This window comes from Mesoplodon mirus (assembly GCF_964341445.2).
Source record: "Mesoplodon mirus genome assembly, chromosome: 2".
Classification (NCBI taxonomy): Eukaryota; Metazoa; Chordata; class Mammalia; order Artiodactyla; family Ziphiidae; genus Mesoplodon; species Mesoplodon mirus.
The window spans coordinates 66513730-66534880 of record NC_138977.1 but is presented as its reverse complement, the minus strand read 5'-3'; the positions used below and the strand labels follow the sequence as shown (position 1 = coordinate 66534880).

The window sequence follows — 21151 nt, the reverse complement described above, 5'->3', positions numbered from 1 at the left end:
CTTCCGGGGGGCTTGCCTTGGGTCCCTGAACTGAGTACTGCCCTGGTGCCACCCCTGGGGAGGAGATGTGCCCTCTTGGGGATGTGGCTGGTGTCAGGTGGCATGGTGCTCCTCTGGGGTTGAGAGACCCTCTCAGGGAGCATGGCCGGGTCCCAGGGCTGAGAAGGTGCTGGGAGAGCTTCTGGAAGTGCCCTCCACTCCTCCCTCTCTGCATCGGCCTCAGGCTTTCCCCTAGCACTGGACTTGGATTGGGGACATCTGAGCTCTGTCCTGCCCCTCATGGGCTGTGTGATGCTGGAGGTCCCCTCGCCTGCCCCGGAGACCCTGGTAATCACCTGCTGAGCACACTGAGAGGCTGGACCACGGAGAGCCCAGGGCACCTTTCCCTCCGACTCCAGCTCCTTCCCCTTCCTCCTGAGTTTTATCCCTCCTTAAGACTCAACACTTCTTCCATTGACTCTTCCTGCTGGGCTCTGAAGAATCGTTCTAGGGCCTAGCAGGCAACTCGAGACTGTGGGCAAGCCTTGAACCTGAGCGCTCATGGCCCGGCGTTTCTAGCTTGCCCCTTCCTGTAATGAGAGCCTTTTGCTCACCTGCAGGGGAGTGTGTGTGTGTGTGTGTGTGTGTGTGTGTGTGTGTGTGTAATTGCAGCACCACACCAGGGTATCTGGCTCCCCCTCCACATCAGCCCTGTGGTGGCCCCTCCCCCTGGGGGCAGCTTGTACAGGCTCAGGTGACAGGTTTATGGGCAACTCCTGACTTCTGAGGGCAGGCCCCTGGGAAGGAGCTGGGCAGGTAGTTATGACGAGGCTTTTCCATCCATCACTGCTGCCTGCCGCCCAGTCCTCCTTCCGTCCGTCACCTCCCCCTGCCCTGCCCTCCCCCAGTTAGAGCCAGGGCTGTCACCAGCAGAGGGGGGGGACCCTGGCCCAGCCCTCACAGCCAGGCAGGATGGCTGAGGCTTGACCCCTGGCTCGCCCTCCCCCAGGGCCACCCCAAGTCCTGTGGACGGTACCTCCTGTCTGTCTCTGGAGTCCCTGCACCTTTGTCCTCTCTGCCACCCCTCCCCAGACCACACCATCGCCTCTCACTAGCCATGTGGCTGCAGCCCCCAAGGTGTCCTCATGTTCCATGTGCCCCTCCCCCCATTCAATCCATTCTCTAAACCCAGCCAGAGACTTCTTGAAACGCCAGGCTAACCTTGCCACCGCTGATTTTAAATCTTTCCCTGACTTCCTGTGACTCCCACGCTAAAATCCAACTCGGCAGCATGGTCCCAGGGCCGGTGTGGGCTGGCCTCCGCTGGCCTCTAATCCTTAAGCCCTCCACGCTTCCTGCCATCCCAGCCCTTTGCGCAAGCTGCCCGGTCCACGTGGATCCCTCTCCACTTTAACTTCACCTGGCTCTTCCTGTACTTCCCGGGGCCTCCTCCCCAGCCACCCTGGCCACATGCCCCCGACCCACAGGGCTCTGCCCTCCCAGAGCACACCTCTCGGTGTGTAGATGGATGTTCAAGTGTGTTGTTACTTTTATCTGTTCATTTAGCATGTATTTATAGAGCACGTACGGTGTGGCAGGCACTGCCCCAGGCACTGGGGACAGTCCACAGTGAACAGGAAAGACAAGGGAAGAATACAGCTCACGCGGTGTGGGACGCCCTACAGTAAAGACACAGATGCAGATGGATGCGCTGTGGTGTTCGGGTGTGTTCAGAAGGCTTGTTGGGGACAGCCTCCCCGAGGCATCAGCAACCTGAATAGAGATAGAGGAAGCAGGGAACAAACAATGCGGAGATCTGGGGGAAGGGCGCTCCTGGCCGAGGGGACAGCAAGAGCAAAGGCCCTGAGATGAGGCAAGGCTGTGCTTGGCCTGTCTGAGGAAGAGCAGGAGCGCCAGAGTGGCTCCCCTGACAGCTCCGGCTCAGAGGGAGCGCTGGTTGGGAGGAGAGGGGTTGAGGCACAGGGGTGAGCACATCCCCAGCGCCGCTCTCCCTTCTCCCGCCTCCTCCCCCAGCTGGGCAGCCCTCCCCTGGGGCACATAGATGGGTGCTTGTCTTGAGGGTCCCCCTCCCCTCGCACTGTCCCTCAGAACACTCGGCAGCAGGGACAGGAAGTGTCGGCCCTTGCCTCCCAGCTGCCCGGGTGGGACGCCACTGAGCCGGCCAGCCTGCCCGAGGAGCGACAGAGGCCCTATTGAGCCCGCTCTCTGGACCGGCAGGGACAATAGCCACACTGAGAACCAGGAACATCGCCGGCATGCTTGTTCAGGAAGTCACCAGCCTGCTGCCTGCCCCCCTCCCCATGCCTCCCCAGCCCTCCTGACTTTCTCCTCTAGCTACTTATTTCAGGATGATGGTCATGTCCAAAATGATCACTTTGTCCTTTACCTCCTCCCCAGAGGCTCCCTGCTCCGCGCCAGACCCATGCAGGGCCTGAGGTTGAGAGAGGAATCCTACATGGTCTCTGTCCCTGGGGAGGGGGCTGGGAGAAGGCAACAGGCACACAGACTGAGCGGGGTACCTCAGTGCTTCCTACAGAGATGCACAAAGTACAGGGGGCAAACTGGGTCCCAGGGGGATGTCTGCCAGGAAGGCTGGCTGGAAGAGGAGTGTCTCTGAAACCATGTGGCACCGGCGGGGCAAGACTAGCATCTATTACAGGCCCAGAGGTGGAAGGAAGCAGTGATTTCTGCCTTAGGGCAAGCCAAGGCTCATGCCACGCCAGACTCAACCGCTGTCTGCTTCTTCAGCCTGTGTGCTGTCTGCTTGTGGAACATTTGCACTGGAAGGACCTTTAGGGATCGCCTAGGCCTGGAATGCCAGCACAAGTCGTGTGTGTCCGTCACCCCCAGCCCACGGCCATGGCAAGGCAGATGGCACCATAATTCCATTATTCTTGCCTATCAAGCTAGGATGCTGCTACAGCACCTTTCTTAACAAAGTGCTCCGATAGCAAGTTATTGGACACGCAAGATGAAGTATTTGCCTTTCCTGTCATGTTCTCATTGACAGATGGGGAAACTGAGACCCAGGCAGTGAAGGGGCTTGTCCCAGGTCACAGAGCACGTTGGTGGCAGCATGCTGGGGCTGGGGTAGGGGTGGTGTGTGTTAAGAAACACTCACCTTAGAATGTAAATTGGTGCAGCCACTGTGGAAAACAGTATGGGGTTTTCTCAAAAAACTAAAACTAGAGCTATTATTGATATATGACCGAGCAATTTCTCTCCTGGGTATATACCTGAAAAAAAACAAAAACACTAATTCGAAAAGATACATGCAATCCAATGTTCATAGCAGCATTATTTACAATTGCCAAGGTATGGAAGCAACTTAAGTGTCCATCAACAGATGAGTGGATAAAGACACTCATACAACACACTAGTAATATAACAAGAAAGAAGCAGACTTTCAGATAGAACAAACTGGTGGTTATCAGTGGGGGGGAGGGGCAAAATAGGGGTTGTCGGGTGGAAGGTACAAACTATTAGGTGTAAGATAGGCTCAAGGATGTATTGTACAACTTGGGGAATATAGCCAATATTTTGTAATAATTGTAAATGGAAAGTAACCTTTAAAATTTGTATAAAAATTAAAAAGTAAAAAAAAAAAAGAAACACCCACCTTACAGTTTAAATTGTGAAACCTCAGAGGCTGGGACAGACCCCACAGTAGTGTTTCCCTCTCTGAAGGCAGGATCCCTGTCAGTCGTCTCTGTAGTAGCATCCCATTCCTTCATAGCTTTCATCACAGCTATAATTATTTCAATGAGATACTTGGCGTTTTTCCTTTCCCACCTGACTGTAGGTTCATGGGGTCCAGCGTTACATCTGTCTTGTTAACCGCTCTGCTCTGGTGCCTCATAGATAGTGGGTGCTCAGTGCATATGTGCTGAGGGCGTGAGTGGAAGAGCTGATGGCAGGTGGGATAAATGCACCCAGTAACTGTCCCCATCTCTTCCCCACTCCACGGCTGGCTGCTTGGCCCTCACTGGCCTGCAGAGGACAAGCGGGCCCCTGGGGACAACGGGGGCCAAGGCACCAAGCTGGTCAGATCCGTGCCAGTACATGGTAAGCAGCCAGCCCAGGCGGGGTGGTACCTGAGCTTCCTGTGGGGAAACTGAGGCCCGGGGAGCCACGGTAATACAGGAATCTTGCCCACTGAGCGGGAGCTGGGCTGGCCGGTGCCTCCTGACTTCTAGCCTGGCTCCTGGGCACTCACCCTGGCCACCGGTTCCCAGGTCTATAGTTCCGGGGCTGACTTCCTGACAGCTGGGCCCCTTGGGAGCTATGTGTGCCGGGGCCAAAGCAAACAGCGGTGGTGGGGGGCGGGGGGCGGGAGAGGGCTGCAGGGCCCCAGTTCCTTTGCTTTCCTGAACAGTTGGGGGCCAGAGCCCCCGAGCAGCCAGGCCCCCTGCTCCCTCCATTGTTCCTTGTGATGCTTTCCAGATGCCGAGCAGTCACAGGCTTGGGGCTGGGCCAGGAGAACCAGGCCAGCTCTCCTCCAGCACCCCACCACCACCTTCACCACCAGTTCCACTTTTAAAGGGATGGCCCTTCTGCTCACCTTGGGCCGTTGTCCTGCTAAGCCTAGCAGCCTCACTGTCCTGCATCCAGACCAATTGCTGGGGTGAGGAGCCCTGGGCTCCATGCCCAGCTCTGACCCTAACTTCCTGTATGGCTTGGGCTAGTTACTTGCCTTCTCTGTGCCTCTGTTTCCTGGGCTGTAGAATGGGCATGAGGGAAGGGGGCAGTGTGGAAAAGACAGTATGTGATTGACACTCCTACTTTAACAGACTGTTATCAGTATCACCTAAAGCAGTGGTTCCCAAAGTGGGTCCCTGGGCCAGCAGCCTCAGCATCGCTCAGGAACTTGTAGAAATGCAGATTCTTATGCCCACCCCAGACCTATTGATTCCAGAACTCTAGGGATGGGGCCAGCAGCCTGTGTGATAACGATCCCCGCAGATGGTTCTGATGCACGCTCAAGTGTGAGTAATAACCTGTGCTCCAGAATTAAGAACTTGGGCATCTGGAGTCAGAAAGATGGAATGTGGACTTCGCAGCTCTGTGGCTTTGGAAGTGAGCCTTGGTTTCCTGGTAAGGAAAATGGATGGATATTGCTATACTGTGTGTGGTGGGTTTACTGTGCTGATTAAATGAGACAGATAGCACACAGCTTGGTCAGCCCAGCTCCCACACCAGAGCTCTTCTGGGACAAACGCTCCGTGAGGGCAGGTCCTGTGCCTGCCTGGCTCCCGCCACCGTCAGCACTTTAAAGGAGCTGCCTCAGAACCCTGACAAAGGGGCATGTGTGCACTGCTTCCCCTCACAGGAGTGTAGTGGGCCCTAGTGCTGCCTGGGTCTAGGCACAGAGTGCACGAGATGAGCCACAGAGGGGGCCGAGAACAGAGTGGTCCCTACAAGCAGGAGCAGTCAAGGAAGGCTTCCAGGGGGATGTGCAGCTTCCACGGGATTTTGTTGGGAGATGAGGTATGCCAGTTAGTGGGACTGGCATGCAGAGGTGGTGTGAGAACGAGTACCACCAGCCGGCCCCCCTCCTGTAATGGGCACATTCCCCTCCCCTCCCTTCTTGGTACACGAGCAGGTTTATTGTTACGTGGGGCTGCCCCACAGACAAGGGCAAGGACACCCTGGAAGGTCGGAACTGGGGACCATAGCAGAGGTGCTGTGGTGCTGTGGGAGTGAGCCAGGCCTGGGTTTGTATCCCAGCTCTGCTGCTTCCTGGCTGTATGACCTCAGGCAAATCTCCCAACCTCTCTGTGCCTTGGATTCCTCATCTGTAGGGGTCGTAGGGAGGATGGAATGGCTGGTGAAGGTAACAGTGCACGTGGCAGGAGCTGTAAGGGTTTTACAGCTGTGCCCAGGGAGGGCAGTGGACCATCTGGGGCTGTACAGTACGGCTCCGTCCTCCTGACTGCTACAGAGCCTGCCGTGCTGAGCACCCCTGCTCTTGGAGACAGTGGGGAAGGGATGGTTTTGCACACTTCTCCTGCCCCTGGGTGAAAAAGCAAGGTCAACTGCAGCGTGGGCTGTGTGGGTGGGAAGTGCCTGGCTTCCTGGCCGTGACCCCCTAGAAAAGTCACAGAAGGGCAGCTCTTCCTCTGCCCGGCCCCAACCCTGAAGGGGAGAACACGGGTAGATTTGTGCCATGGTCTGCTGCCCTGCAGTGACCGTGAGAGGTACACGTATGCCTGTACGCACACAAACACACATGCATTTACAGCCATGTGCACCCTCCTCCCCAAGGCCCATTCTCTGAGTTTCAGTACCAGCCAACACCGTGGAACCACGGTAGAAGCTGGCAGACGCCTGGGCTGGCCTCCAGGAGCCTCTTAACCCCCGCTCTGCCCAATTGCAGTTGCCACAGATGACCTTGAAACCAGTCCACAGCCTTCTGGCCCTCGGCAGTCAGGGAATTGGATAACAGCCAGGTAGACTGGGATCGAAGGCCTGCCACTTACTTGCTTTGTGACCTTGGACAGGTGACTTAACCTCTCTGGGCCTCTGTTTCCTCATCTGGAAACAGGGTCACAATGAAGCCACCTACAAGTCAGGCACGTGGCCGGCGCGGCATTCAGTGGACACTCCCCACGGGCAGTTCCAGCCTGTGGCTGTCGCCATCTCCTAAGTGTCTCAAACTCCAACACACACCTGATGAAAGTTCTCAGAGGTGGGCAGCTTGCTTCTCTTTCTACCCCCTGTGACCAGATGAGGAGATGGAGGCCCAGGGAGAGGAGCAATTGATGTGAGGACAGAGCTGAGGCTGGAAGTTGGGCCTGCAGCTTCTCACCAGGCAGCCGTGGGAGCCTCAGCCCCAGCTCCGGCCAGAGTGGCCCCAAACTGCTGACTTCAGCGTTTCATCAGCCAGGGCAGATCAGATTTCTGTTCTGGCACTTGGCCACCCTCCACACCCTTCCCCCATCGCTATTTTTGAGCTGAGTTCCCCTGTCCTCTCCTCCCAGGGCTGTGACCCTCACACCCAAAGCATCACTGTAGGCTTACCCACCGCCTTCCTGCCCCGAGCCCTGCCCCCAGGACTGGTACAGAGCCTCCCTCCAGCCAGATGGAGCTGGGCTGGTTACAGCCACATCCAGCCGGGTCACGTCTGGCCAGGCCTCACCAGGGATGGCCTCAGACACAGAGCCAGGGACCAGACAGTCTGTGGAAATGGCGCTGGTGGCCTGAGGCGGCCCTCCAGAGTGCTCAGCGCAGCCCAGGAGGGGCGTCCTGAGAGTGAGCCAGCCCCAGCATTGCTACCTCCTGCTTGCGTGACCCCGACTCCGGCCCACACACCTCACCCATCACCGGCACTGCCCATACCACTGTCCCCTCCAGCTGTCGATGTGCTCTGAGCCCCACCCTGGGTGCTCCGAGGAGATGCTCCGAGAGGGCGCTGCGTGGCCCCAGCACACTCAGAGACTACTGGGAAACAAGACCAAAGAAACAGCAGTTTTCAAAAGTTCTTTACATTCAGGATGAATTTCTCTGGCATGCTGGATCATCCCTGGCATACTGGAGGCCGGGTCAGGGCGGGACATGACCCACAGCCAAGCGAGTGGTGTAGACCACAAAGTCCCCTGGGAGTTTGGGGAGCCAGGGCCTTCTCTGGGGGAGGCAGTGGGAGGGCTCTCAGCTAGCGCTCGAGCCTGGGACTCAGAGTGGCGTGAGCACCCTGAGGAGGGCAGTTAACCCTGTCTGGGATGGGGAAGGCCAGAGGGGGTGGCCTTGGAGCTTGGCCCTGGATACGTGAGCGTTCACCAGGTGGAGAAATGTTTGGAGCGGAGGTGACAGCAAGAGCCCAGGCATGGGGGCAGAGCGGGGCATGTCCTTCGCAGGAAATGGTTTTGTTGTCTTTGTTGGAGCATGAATTTTGTAGGAGGGAGCAGCAACGATGAGGGTGAGGTCAGCTGGGGAAGGGTCCGAAAGCCTTGAGTGTTTTACCTAAGTCTGGGGAGCCTGGCCATTCAAGTACCTGGGGGTGACTCGGCCTGGCTGGACCCGGGTTGTGGCCACGGCTGGGGAGGAAGCACAGTCAGAAGAAAGTGTTTGCTGGGTGAACAGGCCACCCAAACAGGGATGCGCAGGGACCTGGGAACCCGCTCAGGAGAACAAATGGTTTTCAGGGCTGTGTCCAGCTCTCGGCCAACCGCATGGTGGTTGCAGATCTTCCGTCCACCGCATCCACTCCCTACGGCGGTGGCAGGACGAGAGATAGCTGTCTCCCTCCGCAGTCACAGGAGGGGAGGAAAACCCAGGCCTTTTGCAATCGCTCTGATTCGGATGTTTTCCACCCCTTTGGACGGCCCCCCCCTTCCCCTCCCGCCCCTGAGCTCTGATCCGTGCGGTTTGCTAATGGAGGAAAGCCAGAAGCAGGAAACAGATAGCTTAGGGAGTGGCTGTTCATGTGATTACAAAGTCTCTGCTTTCCAAAAAGTTTTGCCTGAGAGCAATTCCAATTGCCTGGCCTTGGGGTGGGATTCGGAGAGAGGGGTTCCTGTGGCGGGGAGGGGCTCCTAGGGGCACAGTGCCCAGAGGCCTGTGGGGTGCCAGGGGCTTCCACACCGCTCTGGGTCCTGGAGGGGCTTCTTGGCCTCTGTCGGGGCGTCCCTCCTGTATCTGTTTTCTCCTTCCCTTTTGGTTCGTTTCCCCCCTTCCTCTCTCCCCTCGTCTGTCACTCCTCACCCTCCCCCCGCCCTCCCGTCTTCTCAGTCTCCTGGCTCCCTACCCCTGACTCCTGACGGCTCTGCCCCTGCCTCCCAGCCTCCCCCTGTCTTCTCCTCTCCATCTCAGCCCTTTCCCTGTCTCCACACTTCCACTCCATGCCCCCTCCCCAGGGTTTTCCTGAGACCTTTTCCTGGCACTGTGAAAGCGTCATTGTTCCCCTGCACTTGGACAAACCCTAGTGTTGTGGAATCAGGATGGCATTTTTGCGGTGGCTTTGGGCTGGGAACGGGCCGGGAGGGGCGACAAGGAGGCCGGGCCTTCTGGGCTCACGCTGGGCTGCGGCAGGAACCCAGAAAAGGGGAGGGGGCCTGGGGGAGGGGGCCAGGACGCCTGTGCTCAGACAAGGGGGCCCTTGAGGCTCCGGAGGAAACCTAGGGGGACCTCTTGCTGCGTCCTTCCTCCTTCCCAGCAGCCTGCAGGCCACAGGGTCCAGCCCACCTGTCCCTCTGATCGCCTGCTTCCTCTGGGGCCTCCGCCGAGCCCGCAGCTGCCGGGACCAGGCTGCAGAGGCTGAAGCAGCCCTCCTGACCATCTCCCCGGGCCATGTGTGTGGACACGTGAGTGTGGAGGTCTTTGGAGGGTGGCTAAAGCAGTGTCACAGGGCGCAAGGGAAAGAGAAGCATGGGTCCGGGCACTGAACAGGCTTAAGCTCGGATCCTGGCTCCAATGTGGCCCCCACCACTTGCTAATTCTGTGACTTTGGGCAAGTGCTGCCCCTGTCCCCAGCCTCAGTTTCCTCATCTGTCAGTAGGGTTCAGAGTGCTGATTTCATAGGGCTGTTGCATTGATTAGAGATCATTTCACGTGTCCTGCATTGGCCCCATGCCTGTCACCTAGGAGGACTGGGTGAAGAGCAGCCTCTGCCTGAGGACATGGGTCCAAGAGTGTTTCTGCAGGTGTGAGTCTGACTTGGGCCGGAGCCTGAAAATGTGTGTCCAAGGGTGTCTGTGACAGGTGTGGACCACGCTTGGTGAAAGGGTCACACAGGGCTGATCCCTTTGGAAGGCCCTAGACTGTGAGAGCATTCCTCATCTGTCTTGCTTATTTCCATATTCCTGGAATGTTCCACAGAGCCCGGTGCAGAGCGGGTGCTCAATAAATGTTAGTTGAATGAATGAATAATTGCAGTGGTAGCCAAGGGTCGGAGCTCAGAGGTGGAGTTGTGGTCCTAGGAGCAGGCTTGTTCTCTCATTTTCCCACAACCATTTCAGGAGCGGTTGTGCATGAGGTGGGAGGTGTTGCTGTGGTGTCAGCGGACCGCGTTCAAGTCTTGGCTCCACGGCTGTGGGGCCCTGCCTGAGCCCCGGCCTCTGACCGCAGCCCCTGTTTACTCCCCATGGGTCCAGGCTTGAGGGGAGAGACAGCACAGAGGGCAAGGGAGTACCTGTGGGCCTGAGGAAGGAGGGCTCAAGAGAAGAGGCTCTGGGAGGGGGGCACTGCCTCCTCCAGGGAGAGCCCCCAGCCCTTAGAAAGGGTCCCCAGAACCCTCTTGGGCCTTCCAGGAAGGGCCAGCAAGGATGCACAAAGAGTCCTGGGCCCTTCATTCTCTGTGTCTTCATCTATGGAAAGGGCATCTCAAACCCGGGGCTCTTTCCCTCTCGACTCTAGGCCAGGATCACCTCAGCCACCTGGCCACAGGAGAGCATGCAGACAGGGGGCAAGGGGATCCAGCAAGGAGCCCATCTGTTCCTTGTTTCCTCCCTTGCTTCTCTTGGCTCGGCTGGTGCCTCTCAGCAGGACGCACTGTGGGGTCAGCCTAGTGTTCCCTGGCAGAGAGCGGGAGCGGGAGGGCGGCTGCCAGGCTGTCCTATGGGCCTCAGGGAGGAAAGTGAGCCTGCCCAGTTGTCAGTGCCACATTCATTCAAGAGATGGGGAAGCTGAGGCCCAGAGAGGGGAAGGGATGCCCCCAGGGCCACCCAGCATGCCAGGGCCTATGACAGTAGCAACACTTTCCTGTTTCTCACCATCCTGGCTGGGGGGGTTCCTCATCTTAGCATCACCTTCGCACACTGCGGGGCAACTGAGAGGATGGGCTTGAGTCAGCGGCCTGGGTTCGAGTCCAGACTCTACCACCTGCTGGTAGTATAGCCTTGGGTGAGTTACTTAACCTCTTCATGCCTCGGTGTTCTCATCTGAAACCTGAGACTAAGCATACTTGACTCATAAGGTGATTGTACAAAGGGGGTCTGGCTCTGACAAGACACCCAATGAGTATGGCTATTACTGTGTCCCAGAGCTTGGCCGGGCACAGGCAGGCAGAGGTGGTGTGGCCAGGGCTGGGGCTGAGGCCTGCAGCTGGGGCCCATAGCCGAAACCGTGATCCAGAGAGCGGAGGCCGTGCGTCCTGGGACAGAAGCCAGTGTGGAGTCATGATGCACAGGGCATGGCCTCAGGTCCTCAGCACCCCACCTCACTGCCCCCTCCTGGGCCAGGGTCCCTGGGATGCTCTCCTTCAAGCTACCAAAGATGACAATGTCATCTCCCTGCAAAAAAGACTCAGTCTAGGGACTTCCCTGGTGGTGCCGTGGTTAAGAATCTGCCTGCCGGTGCAGGGGACAAGGGTTCAATCCCTGGACCAGGAAGATCCGAATCCCCCATGCCGTGGAGCAACTAAGTCCGTACGCCACAACTACTGAGCCTGTGCTCTAGAGCCCACAAGCCACAACTACTGAGCCCATGTGCCACAACTACTGAAGCCCACACACCTAAAGCCCAAGCTCCGCAACAAGAGAAGCCACTGCAATGAGAAGCCTGCACACCGCAATGAAGAGTAGCCCCCACTCGATGCAACTAGAGAAAGCCCACGGGCAGCAACGAAGACCCAACGCAACCAAATAAAATAAAAAAAAAAAAGACAGTCTTAAAGGGGCCAAGAGGAAAACAAACTTCACTCTGAAGCCTGACTCACTCCTGGTGGGACTTCAGGAAGCAACGGCAGGGAAATGGATGGGCACAGTGACCAGCCAGACTCTTATGTCATGTGATAGGTGTGGATACTTCCAGCTGTCCTCAAAATTGAGGGAGCAAATGGGATCCAGGGGGTGGGAAGTCCACTCCATGGCGGGGGGCGGGGGGTGGCGGGGAGGGCAGCTCTACGGACATGAACGTGGTCCAACAGAACCAGCAGCCAGAGGTTGGCCACTGCCTGGCACCCAGGCCCCAGGGGACAAGTATGGACAGAGCTGCCATCTCTGTCTGGTTCCCACCACCTTGGAAAAGCACAGGGCTCCCCCTTGTGGGCAGGAGGGACCTGCAGGCCAGGGAGTCGGCTGATGGACCATCATAAATTTTCTCCATCAAAGTCATACCTACTCATTCAAGACAATTCATTAATTAGAGCAGAACATCCTGTCTCCTGGAGGCAACCTCTGAACACTTCTGACTGATCTCCTGCCGGCCCGTTCCTTGCACATTTTTCCTTTTTACAGTTTTACTCTGGGAGCAGTCTATATTCAATCGCTTATCCTGCTTTCTTTTTAAAATGTTTTCCCAAACCCTTTTTAAAAAACCTCATAAATATTTTAATGGCTTTGTTGTCATTTGTCCAATGGGTGTAACGTCATTTAGGGAACCAAGGCATTAGTTTTTTTCCAGCCTGTCGCTGTCATAAACAACGCTGTGATGGATATCCTTGAACATCCTTGTGGTCTGCACCTCTGATCTTTTGTTTCCTTAGGATGGTCGCCCAGATATAGATTTGCTGAGAGGGAAGGAATGGAACTTCTAAATTTTGAAACCTTACCACCAAGTTGCACTATAGAAATGCAGTAGGAGATGTACTTGTTCAAGCCCACCCCCAGCAGTGTCTGAGAGTGTTCCCTCTCCACACCTGCCTGGTTGGCCTTTAGCAGCAACAAGAGTTGGGAGGATTACAGAGCTGAAGTGCCCTCAGAGTTACCTGGTCCAATTAGCTGACCAGGGCAAAAGTCCCCTTGGCAATGTCCCTGATAGTTGTTCACCCAGTCTCTGCTTGCATACCCCTAGTGAAAGGGAGCTCACTACCTAGCGTCCAGCCACAAGAAATCTCATGAGCCTTTGGGAAGAAAACACTGAGCCATCCTGAAAAAGTGCCCAGGTAGTGTCAGCATCCTCTACATCTCTCCCCAAGCTGCTGGCTTTGCCCGGATGTCTCCTTGCACTCCCCGCCCAGCTTTGCCCTGGTTACTCCCCGGCACAAGTCCTCCTTCCCACCACCATGCCAGCCACCATCTCTCACTTCCCAGGCTCCCCTCCATGGTGATTCTAGCCTGATCTGGAGGTCAGAGGACCTGATCCCTCGTCTCAGCTCAGTCCCTGATTTGCTATGTGTCCTTGAGCAAGCTCCCTGGCCTCTTTGGTCCCCTTAGGGCCTGTCTGTACTAAGAGGGCTGGTTTCTGAGCCCCACTGAGCTTTGCCTGAGCTCCTGGCAGGTATGATTTCCCAGAGGGGTGTGTGGCAGGGACCCGGGTCAGGAGAGCCTGGTCAGGCCTGGCCTGCTTCCCAGCCGGGATGGGCAGTGGTCCCTGCAGGGCCATTGGTAGTCACTCTCCACTTCATGCTGACGTTTATGAGAAGAGGCCATGCCTTTCTGGGAGGAGAGGCAGGGGGAAAGTGGGGGGGGCAAAGAAGCCTTCTTTCTGTCAAAAATTCCTACTCCCTTTGGCCCTGCCCTTGTCTGTAAGCGTAACAATGATGGGACTGAGCCCTTCTGGGAAGCTGCTGCTCGCTGCCCAGAGCTGCCTGCTGGCCTGCCTTCCCTCCATCCACTGCCTCTCTGCCCCTGCCCCACAGGGGCAGAGACCTGTAAGAGGGCAAAGCCACTGGGCTAGGCTGAGCTGGAGGCCCTGGGGCCTGGGGGATTTCTTCTGAGCACAGGCCTCAGCTTCATGGTGGAGACACACTTGGGGGTGACAGACAGAAAGGGTGTAGCCTTGTGGAAAAGCCTGCTGGGCCTGGCCTCTGCCCCTCACATACTAGAAACTCTTTGGCAAGTGCCTCCCCTTCCCCGTGCCTCAGTTTCACCATCTGTTAAGTGGGTGATGATACTCCCTGCCCCACAGGGTTATGGGGAGAGTTGAATGGGAGACTGACAGGCCATGGAGCTGTAGCACAAAGCCTAGTGCACAGGTGGTCCTTCGTAAAAGTCTGTTCTCTTCACTCTTCCCTTTGTCCTCTGACAGCAGCATCCACAGAGCTTCCACAGCCTTCCTCTACCTTTCTTGGCTCCCCCTGAGGATTCCAGAAGGTGAAGACACCTAATGTTGTTCTTAGTTTGCTTGCCACCCCCCACGCCCCCGGCAACACAGGGGTGGCAAGCCCACCCTCTACTCAGGCTTCCCTCCCATCTTTGGGACTTTCCCCTTACAGTTTATGCCCATTGGTCTCAGCCCCAGCCTCTGTATCACCTGGAACACATCTGCTCCCTCTCCCTGCACAAGCCCCAGAAGCGAATGCTACTGAAATCACTAATGGTCACTGAGCACTTGCAATGTCCACCAGTGTCCACCTAAGACCTTCATCTGCGTGAATGCATCAAATCCCTCCAACAGCACTGGGAAAGCTGGCCCATTATCATCATCCTGGGTTCCTGTGGAAACCAAGTCACAAAGAGGTTGCATAGCTTGCTGAAGGTCCCCCAGATAGTCACAGGCAGAGACAGAATGCCATCACTGGCATCTGGCCCTGAAGTCTAAGATCTGAGCCACGTCTCATGTGGTGGGGTGTCAGAGCTGGGCCCTCCCAGCGCCTGGCCTGACAGCAGTGTGGGAATGGTGTGCTGAAGGTGTTTGATACTGCAGGAGCCTGGAGCCCCTGTCCCTGCCCAGAAGCTCCCAGTCCTTGATGGAGGGCTCCAGAATGGCCAGTTTTCTAATTACATAGTGTGGTGATGCTTTCCGACTCACCCCCTTGCTCTTCTCTCATCTTCCTGCTTCTCCCTTTGGTGCACATGCTGTGTCTTCTTTATTTGTGTACCTTTCCTTCCTGTTCATTTCTGAAGCAGAGACTTTTTGGGAACTGAAATGTCAGTCTTGCCCCAATCCTCACCCTTCACTCTGCTGAGTGTCCCAAGATGCCTTGACCCCTGCCCTTGGCCCCAGCTGTGTGAGGCCAGGTGCCAGGTCCCATCAGTCTCTGAACCAAGAGGCCTGCAGAACCAGATCCCAGAGTGGGTCTGGCTGGTGATGGCCCCCACATTTCCCACTTCAACAAAGAAGTCTCAAATCCTACCATTAGTGAGGCACCACATGCCTATCCCTTGTCCCCCTTTAAAATGTAAGTGCCTTTAAGAGCAGGGACCAGGAAACTGAGTTCATCTAGTACTTTATTTCAGGATTACTGCAAAATGGAGGCTGTGTACGTTGTGGGTACCAGGCACCAGGTAGAAGAACGTGCCACCAGAAGTGGTTGGGTCACTGCACATCCCCTATCTTGAGACCAACACAACTTGAAGTGCCTTCAGAGTCATAGGTGGCCTGTCTACTGCAAATTGACTGGACCCTGGGCCCTGGCTGCACGCCGAGTGCTCCCCTTGGCATAACTAGCCTCTCTCATGGACCTGACCAGTGCCGAGAGCCAGCCCTGCCTTGGAGCTCAGTCTTCTCCCTAGGATATCATGGCTGCCAGGAAGGCCAATAAGGATCCAGAAGACGTTAGGCAGTGGGCCCAAAAGACCAGGGCGGCATTGTTGTCACTTTCTAAGTTTAGACTTAGAAACCACCATGTACGTCCATTTTTAGGGTTTTGTCTGTAATTCTAGTAGGCTGTCACCAAGTGGTGGTAATGGCGGCTGGGCAAAAAAGACATGATTACTGAAGGAAGAAATTATTATTTTATATACCACTGTTGTTCTACATTATTAAATAATAATAACTAATACTCCTGTTTGATTTGCCAGGCATTGTTCTAAGTGTTCTACCTCACTTAATCCTCAGAACAGTCTTTCATGGTAGTTCCTATCATTAGTCTTGTGAAGTGACTCGCCCAGGATCACAGAGCTAGGATTTGGATCCAGAGTCTGGTGTTCTTAACCTTTATGCACTACTTCAGAAACAGGCAAATACCCAGGGAAACATTACTATGGAAACAGACCATCTCATAGCCCAGTACTTCTTAAACTTAATAGCGTATGAATTCTCTGAGGCTCCTGTGAAAATGTAGATTCTGATTCAGTGGATCTAAGATGGGGCCTGAGATTCTGTATTTCTAATGAGCTCCCAGGCAATGCTGAGGATGCCAGGCTAGGAATGACTGATAGTCACAGTGTAGTGCCTGCGTTTAAGCCGGCCTCAAACTCAGATCCTGTGAGTGCTAAGTAGGTGACATAATGCAGGGCGCAATTGGTTGGAACAGAGGTGACACAGAGAATGCATTGCAGTCGGTCTGATGGGGCGACCACTCCTTAACCTCAGCTGATAATCACCAGCAAGAATTCTGGACCAATGTGGTCATATTTCTATGTGAAATCTCGCACTTTCAAATAATGGGGCAACAAATTCAACTTTCTAAAACACTAGGCAGCTTGTACATGAATGTTCATAGCAGCATTATTCATAATAGCCAAAAATTAGAAACAACCCAGTGTCTTTCCTCTGATGAATGAGTAAATAAAATATGGCATGACCATATAATGGGATATTATTCGGCACCAAAAAGGAATGACATACTGATACATGCTGCAATGCGGAGGAACATTAAAAACACTACAGTGAGTGAAAGAAGCCAGACACAAAAGGGCAATTATTGTATGAGATGTCAAGAATAGGGAAATCTAGGGGCCTCCCTGGTGGCGCAGTGGTTGAGAGTCCGCCTGCCGATGCAGGGGATACGGGTTCGTACCCCGGTCTGGGAGGATCCCATATGCCGCGGAGCGGCTGGGCCCGTGAGCCATGGCCGCTGGGCCTGCGCATCCGGAGCCTGTGCTCCGCAACGGGGGAGGCCACAACAGTGAGAGGCCCGCATACCGCAAAAACAAAAAAAAAAAAAAAAAAAAGAATAGGGAAATCTATAGAAAGGGAAAGTAAATTAGTGGTTGCCTGGGGCTGGGTATGGTGAGGAAGTGGGGGGGTTGGATGGTGAGTGACTGTTAATGAATACAGAGTTTCTTTGGGGGAGTAATGAAAAATGTTCTAAAATTAGACTGTAGTGATGGTTGTATAACTCTGTGAATATACCAAAACCCATTGAACTGTACACCTTAAATAGGTGAAATGTTGGGTATGTGAACCATATCTCAATAAAGCTGCTTTAAAAAAAAAAACCATATAGGAGAGAGCTAGTTTCTTTAATATATAAAGTGCAGTTACAGATCAACAAGAAAAATACCAAATCCCAGCAGAAAAAAAATCACAAAGTATATGAACTAACAGTTCACAAAGGAAACACAAGTGGTTCTTAAATGCAAAAATTCTCTCTTGTTCATAATACCTGTCGTACAAGTCAAAGCTACTCTGAGAAGATTTTCTACCTCTTAGGTTGGCAATCATGAAAACTCTGTTAGGGAGGAGATGGGACATTAAGTTGGTACACCTGCAGCTGGAGGGGTGGAGGCGGGTAGTGGCAATTGTCATCTTTAAAAATGAAAATTGTACATACCCATCGACCCAGCAATTTCACTTCTAGGAATTTATTCAACAAATGTACTGCCACATGTGCAAAATTATATTTGTACATACACACATATATGCAGTTCTTCATAGTAGCATTGCTCGTAATAGAAGAGTGGAAACAATCTAGACATTTGCAGTAGTGATGGGAAAGAACTATGAACCTTGCATAGATTTGAATACTGTGCAACCCTCAAACACAATACAGCAGCTCTGTTTATACTGATCTGGTGGAAAATATTATATATATGTCTGAGATATATTATTAAGTGAAAATGGAAGATGTAGAACCAAGTATATAATCTGTCTCCATATGAGTGAGGGAAAAGAAAGGATGCACATACGTATGTATATGGTGTATATGTTTGTAAATGGAGAGCCCATCTTTGGGGTGGTCTAAAGGAAATTCAGATAGCCGCCAGGTAAGGCAGCAGGTGGCTGGGAGCAGGGGTGAGAGGAGACACACTTTTGCTGCCTACAAGGTTGTATTCTGCCTGCATTGTCTCTTCAGTAGCCATTTAAACCACACCACCCAGGGCCAGAGAGCACCTGTGTGAGGTCATGTGACCACCAGCTGCCCCCTTCATGACAGCAGAGTTAAAGGAGTAGTTCCTAGCCACCATCGAGGACTTTGCTCCCTTAAATCTAAAAGAGATGTGCACCACTCACCACCTCCTCTGTTCTCTGTCCCCATATGAGTCTCCCAGCCTTGGGATTCTCATGTGTGCTCTGAGGGTGACTCTGGTGTTCTCTGGACTGGGGACAAAAGGTGTCCGGCACATGGGGACACAGGGCATGAAGGCTGAAGAGGGAAACCATGAGGACCCCTGTGGGGCATCATTTTGGCCTGTTGGACCCAAATCCCTGTGTTTGCTTCCTGTCCTCTAGGCACGCCCCAAAGGTGAGGGTCTGACCCCGTACCAGGGCAAAAAGCGCTGCTTCGGCGAGTACAAGTGTCCCAAGTGCAAGAGAAAATGGATGAGCGGGAACTCCTGGGCCAATATGGGGCAGGAGTGCATCAAGTGCCACATCAACGTGTACCCACACAAGCAGGTGAGCCGGGCAAGGGGTGGGGGAACGGGGAGCAGCAGGGGAGGGTGGCCTTTTCCCTTACTGAGCCTCAGTTTGCTCCTTCATAAGATGGGGATGAGACCAGATCTATCCAAGTTAGCCCTTTCTTTCCTTGTCTCATAGGAAGTGGGGAGGAGAGGGCCTGTTTCTCCAGGAAGGGAAGGAAGATAAAGGGGCAACTGTATGAAGAACCTGAGACCACAGACCCCAGTGAAATTTGAAAGTAACGAACTGCAACCGTGACACAAAGAGGGATGCACAGGCAGCGGGATGCTGTAGAAAAGTGCATTTTGTTGGTTCTTCGCCCAGTTGGCGCATGTTTACAAGGTGGCTACTGGGTGCCAGATACTGTGCAACGGGGCTGGTGGCCAAGGGCCGGCCTGCCCTGCTGGGAGGGGGTTGAGGCAGCTCGTCCCAGGCAGCACTCACTTACTGCAGGCTGCAGAGAGGAGGCGGCATTTACTCTGGGGCCTGAAGCAGGGGAGGAAGCTAGACCTGTCACAAGAGAGAGGATGGCCATCCTAGGAAGAGGGTACAGCAAGTGCTAATGCCCTGAGGCTGTTGGACTGGAGATGCTCAAGGCTGAAAGCTCAGTGAAGGAACAGGAGAGTGGAGTGGGAGATATGGGAGAGCTAAATGGAGCAGTCACCAGAGGAATTTGGGGGGCCCTACAAGGAAGCCCCCAGCAACAGGGCTTTCAGCTTCATTTTGAGATGATTGCTTTGGTTGTGTGTAGAGACTGGCCTAGAGGGGCTGGGAGACTGGGGAGACCAACAGGAAAGCCATGGCCATAGTCCCGGGTGAACCGAAGGAGGTCTGAACTAAGGTGGTGGCTCTGGATCTGGGTCCAACACAGAGCATCACGGGATGGGATGTGAAAGGTGATGGGGGGCCAGGAATCCAGGAGAACAATCACACGCTGGCTTGAGCTCCTGAGTGGATGGAGGTGGTCGTTACCAAAGTGGGCAGCCTGGGCTGGGGGCAGTTGGGATGGGACATAGGTGTTCTAGATAAAGGCAAGAGATCTCTAATACATGCTACATTTGAGATGTTCCTGGAAATCCAGGTCAAGATGTCAAGAGGGCAGTTGGGTTTGTTATTCTGAAGCTCGTATGAGAAGTCAAGGTGGTTCACCGGTAATTGGGTACCATTGGCCTAAAGGTATTTAGGGAATGATGAGATTTCCTGCGGAATGTGGGCAAAGTAGCGAAGGGATTCCCCAGACCATGTGTTGTGGAATCCCAGCGTTCAGAGGTCAGATGGAGGAGAAGCATCCAGAGAGGAGGAGGACCAAGGAGCGTGGAGTCCTGGAGGTGGGAGCGTGGCACAGGTGGTGGCTGGTGCTGAGATGTCAGGTGTAATGACCATGGAGAAGGGCCCTTGAGGTTTGGTAATAGGAGGTGATCCCGAAACTTTGGGGGCATCACTTTTACCTGGAGGACTTTTTGAGCTGCCACCAAGCTCTGAGAGCCACTGAAGCCGATGCCATTTAGGTCGGACATGAGGCGGAGGGGAGATATTAATTCACAGCGGATCTGTTGGCCAGGGCAGTGTTCGTGGTGGCGGAGATTCCCTGGGCCAGGCCGCAGAGGAAATACCTTCACTGTCCACTTTTGCAAAGGGCATTGATTGTGGAGAGAAGCAGAGAAATGGGACAGTAGCTAGAGTAGGGACGGTGGCATTGAGATGGGTATTCTGAAGATGGGAGAGGCTGGAGCACATTATAGGCAAATGAGAAAGACCCAGAAGAAAACAAAAGGCTGATGATAAGGGGACAAGAGGGAGATGCCTTATCACCAGCCCAGGAGGGAGGGAGGTGGGGGATGATTGGGGAGGGTCATGGGTTTGATGGTGCAGAGAAGGGGGAACCTCACTTCCAGGGCTTCTGTTTTCTCAGTGAAATGGGACATGAGGTTTTCAGCTAAAAGTCAGAGTGAGGAGGGGTGTGGTGGGCTTGGGGAAGGACAAGGGAGGAAGCGAACCTACTAGAGAAACATAGCCAGACTGGCAAGCAGCATGCCAGCCCAGGGGGAGCTTCGAGATCATAACTGTCACCCAAGCCGTCAGCCCAGTTCTGTGACTTGGCCAGTACTGTTCACTGCACAGGTGTGGGCCAGAGATGGTGTTACAGGGGTTCGGGGACAGAGGTGTGCCAGATGAGTGTTTCAGAGGGAAGAGGTCAAAGAGTCAGGTGTGATGTTGGAAGAGTGTGGTCCTGGGCTGTGAGCTAGACGGCTGGGAAGGGAAGCCAGAGGGGCCCTGATGGAGAGGCGGGGCCGGGACTGGGGGGAGTGCAGGAGCCGAGAGCCCGACAGAGAGCAGGTTTCTGAAGGCCAAGTCCAGGCTGTGGCTGAGGGGATGGTGGGAGATACGGTCACTCTGGTGAGGTAGTTGGGGTATGGGGAGCGGGGGTGGGGCGAGCCTTCCCTGTGTAAGCTGAGTCACCAAGAGGGATGGCAGGAGCAGGGGGGCAGAGGAGGCCACAGGGAAAGAGAGGCAGGAGGGTGGGGGAGGATCCCCAGAGGCAGTGACGTCAGGCTGAACTCCGAGGGGCAGTGGAGGGTCAGCAGAGGAAGGGGGCTGGGGTGGGAGTGGCAGAGAGGGGAGGGTGCGCTTCTGGTGAGGGAACAGCATGTGCAGAGTGGAGAGGACAGGGCCGAGCTGAGCACTGGAGGAGCTGAGGGGTGAAGCAGAGTGCGGAAGGAGGGGCCGGGCTGCCTTGGGCTGGCTCAGAGGCCATGGCACGGAATTTGGT

At 54.8% G+C, this 21151-nt stretch overlaps 1 protein-coding gene and 1 long non-coding RNA gene across 4 annotated transcripts in view; one reads left to right on the top strand and one right to left on the bottom strand.

Annotated features, from left to right (window-relative positions):
* Positions 1-21151, top strand: part of ZCCHC24 (zinc finger CCHC-type containing 24) — a 63054-nt gene that overhangs the window by 32546 nt on the left and 9357 nt on the right. For 2 of the 3 annotated variants that reach the window (XM_082634704.1, XM_082634706.1), the window contains exon 3: positions 18214-18378. In XM_082634704.1, coding sequence (XP_082490830.1) covers positions 18214-18378 — 165 coding nt within the window. Of the gene's footprint in view, positions 1-18213; positions 18379-18519; positions 20802-21151 lie in introns of those variants that run through there. The other variant, XM_082634705.1, reaches the window with a different exon arrangement.
* Positions 654-7612, bottom strand: LOC309812857. The gene is made up of 3 exons (XR_014295408.1): positions 6670-7612; positions 3122-3236; positions 654-1752 (listed from the first exon to the last, which is right to left on the bottom strand). It is a non-coding gene; the product is annotated as an uncharacterized lncRNA (long non-coding RNA).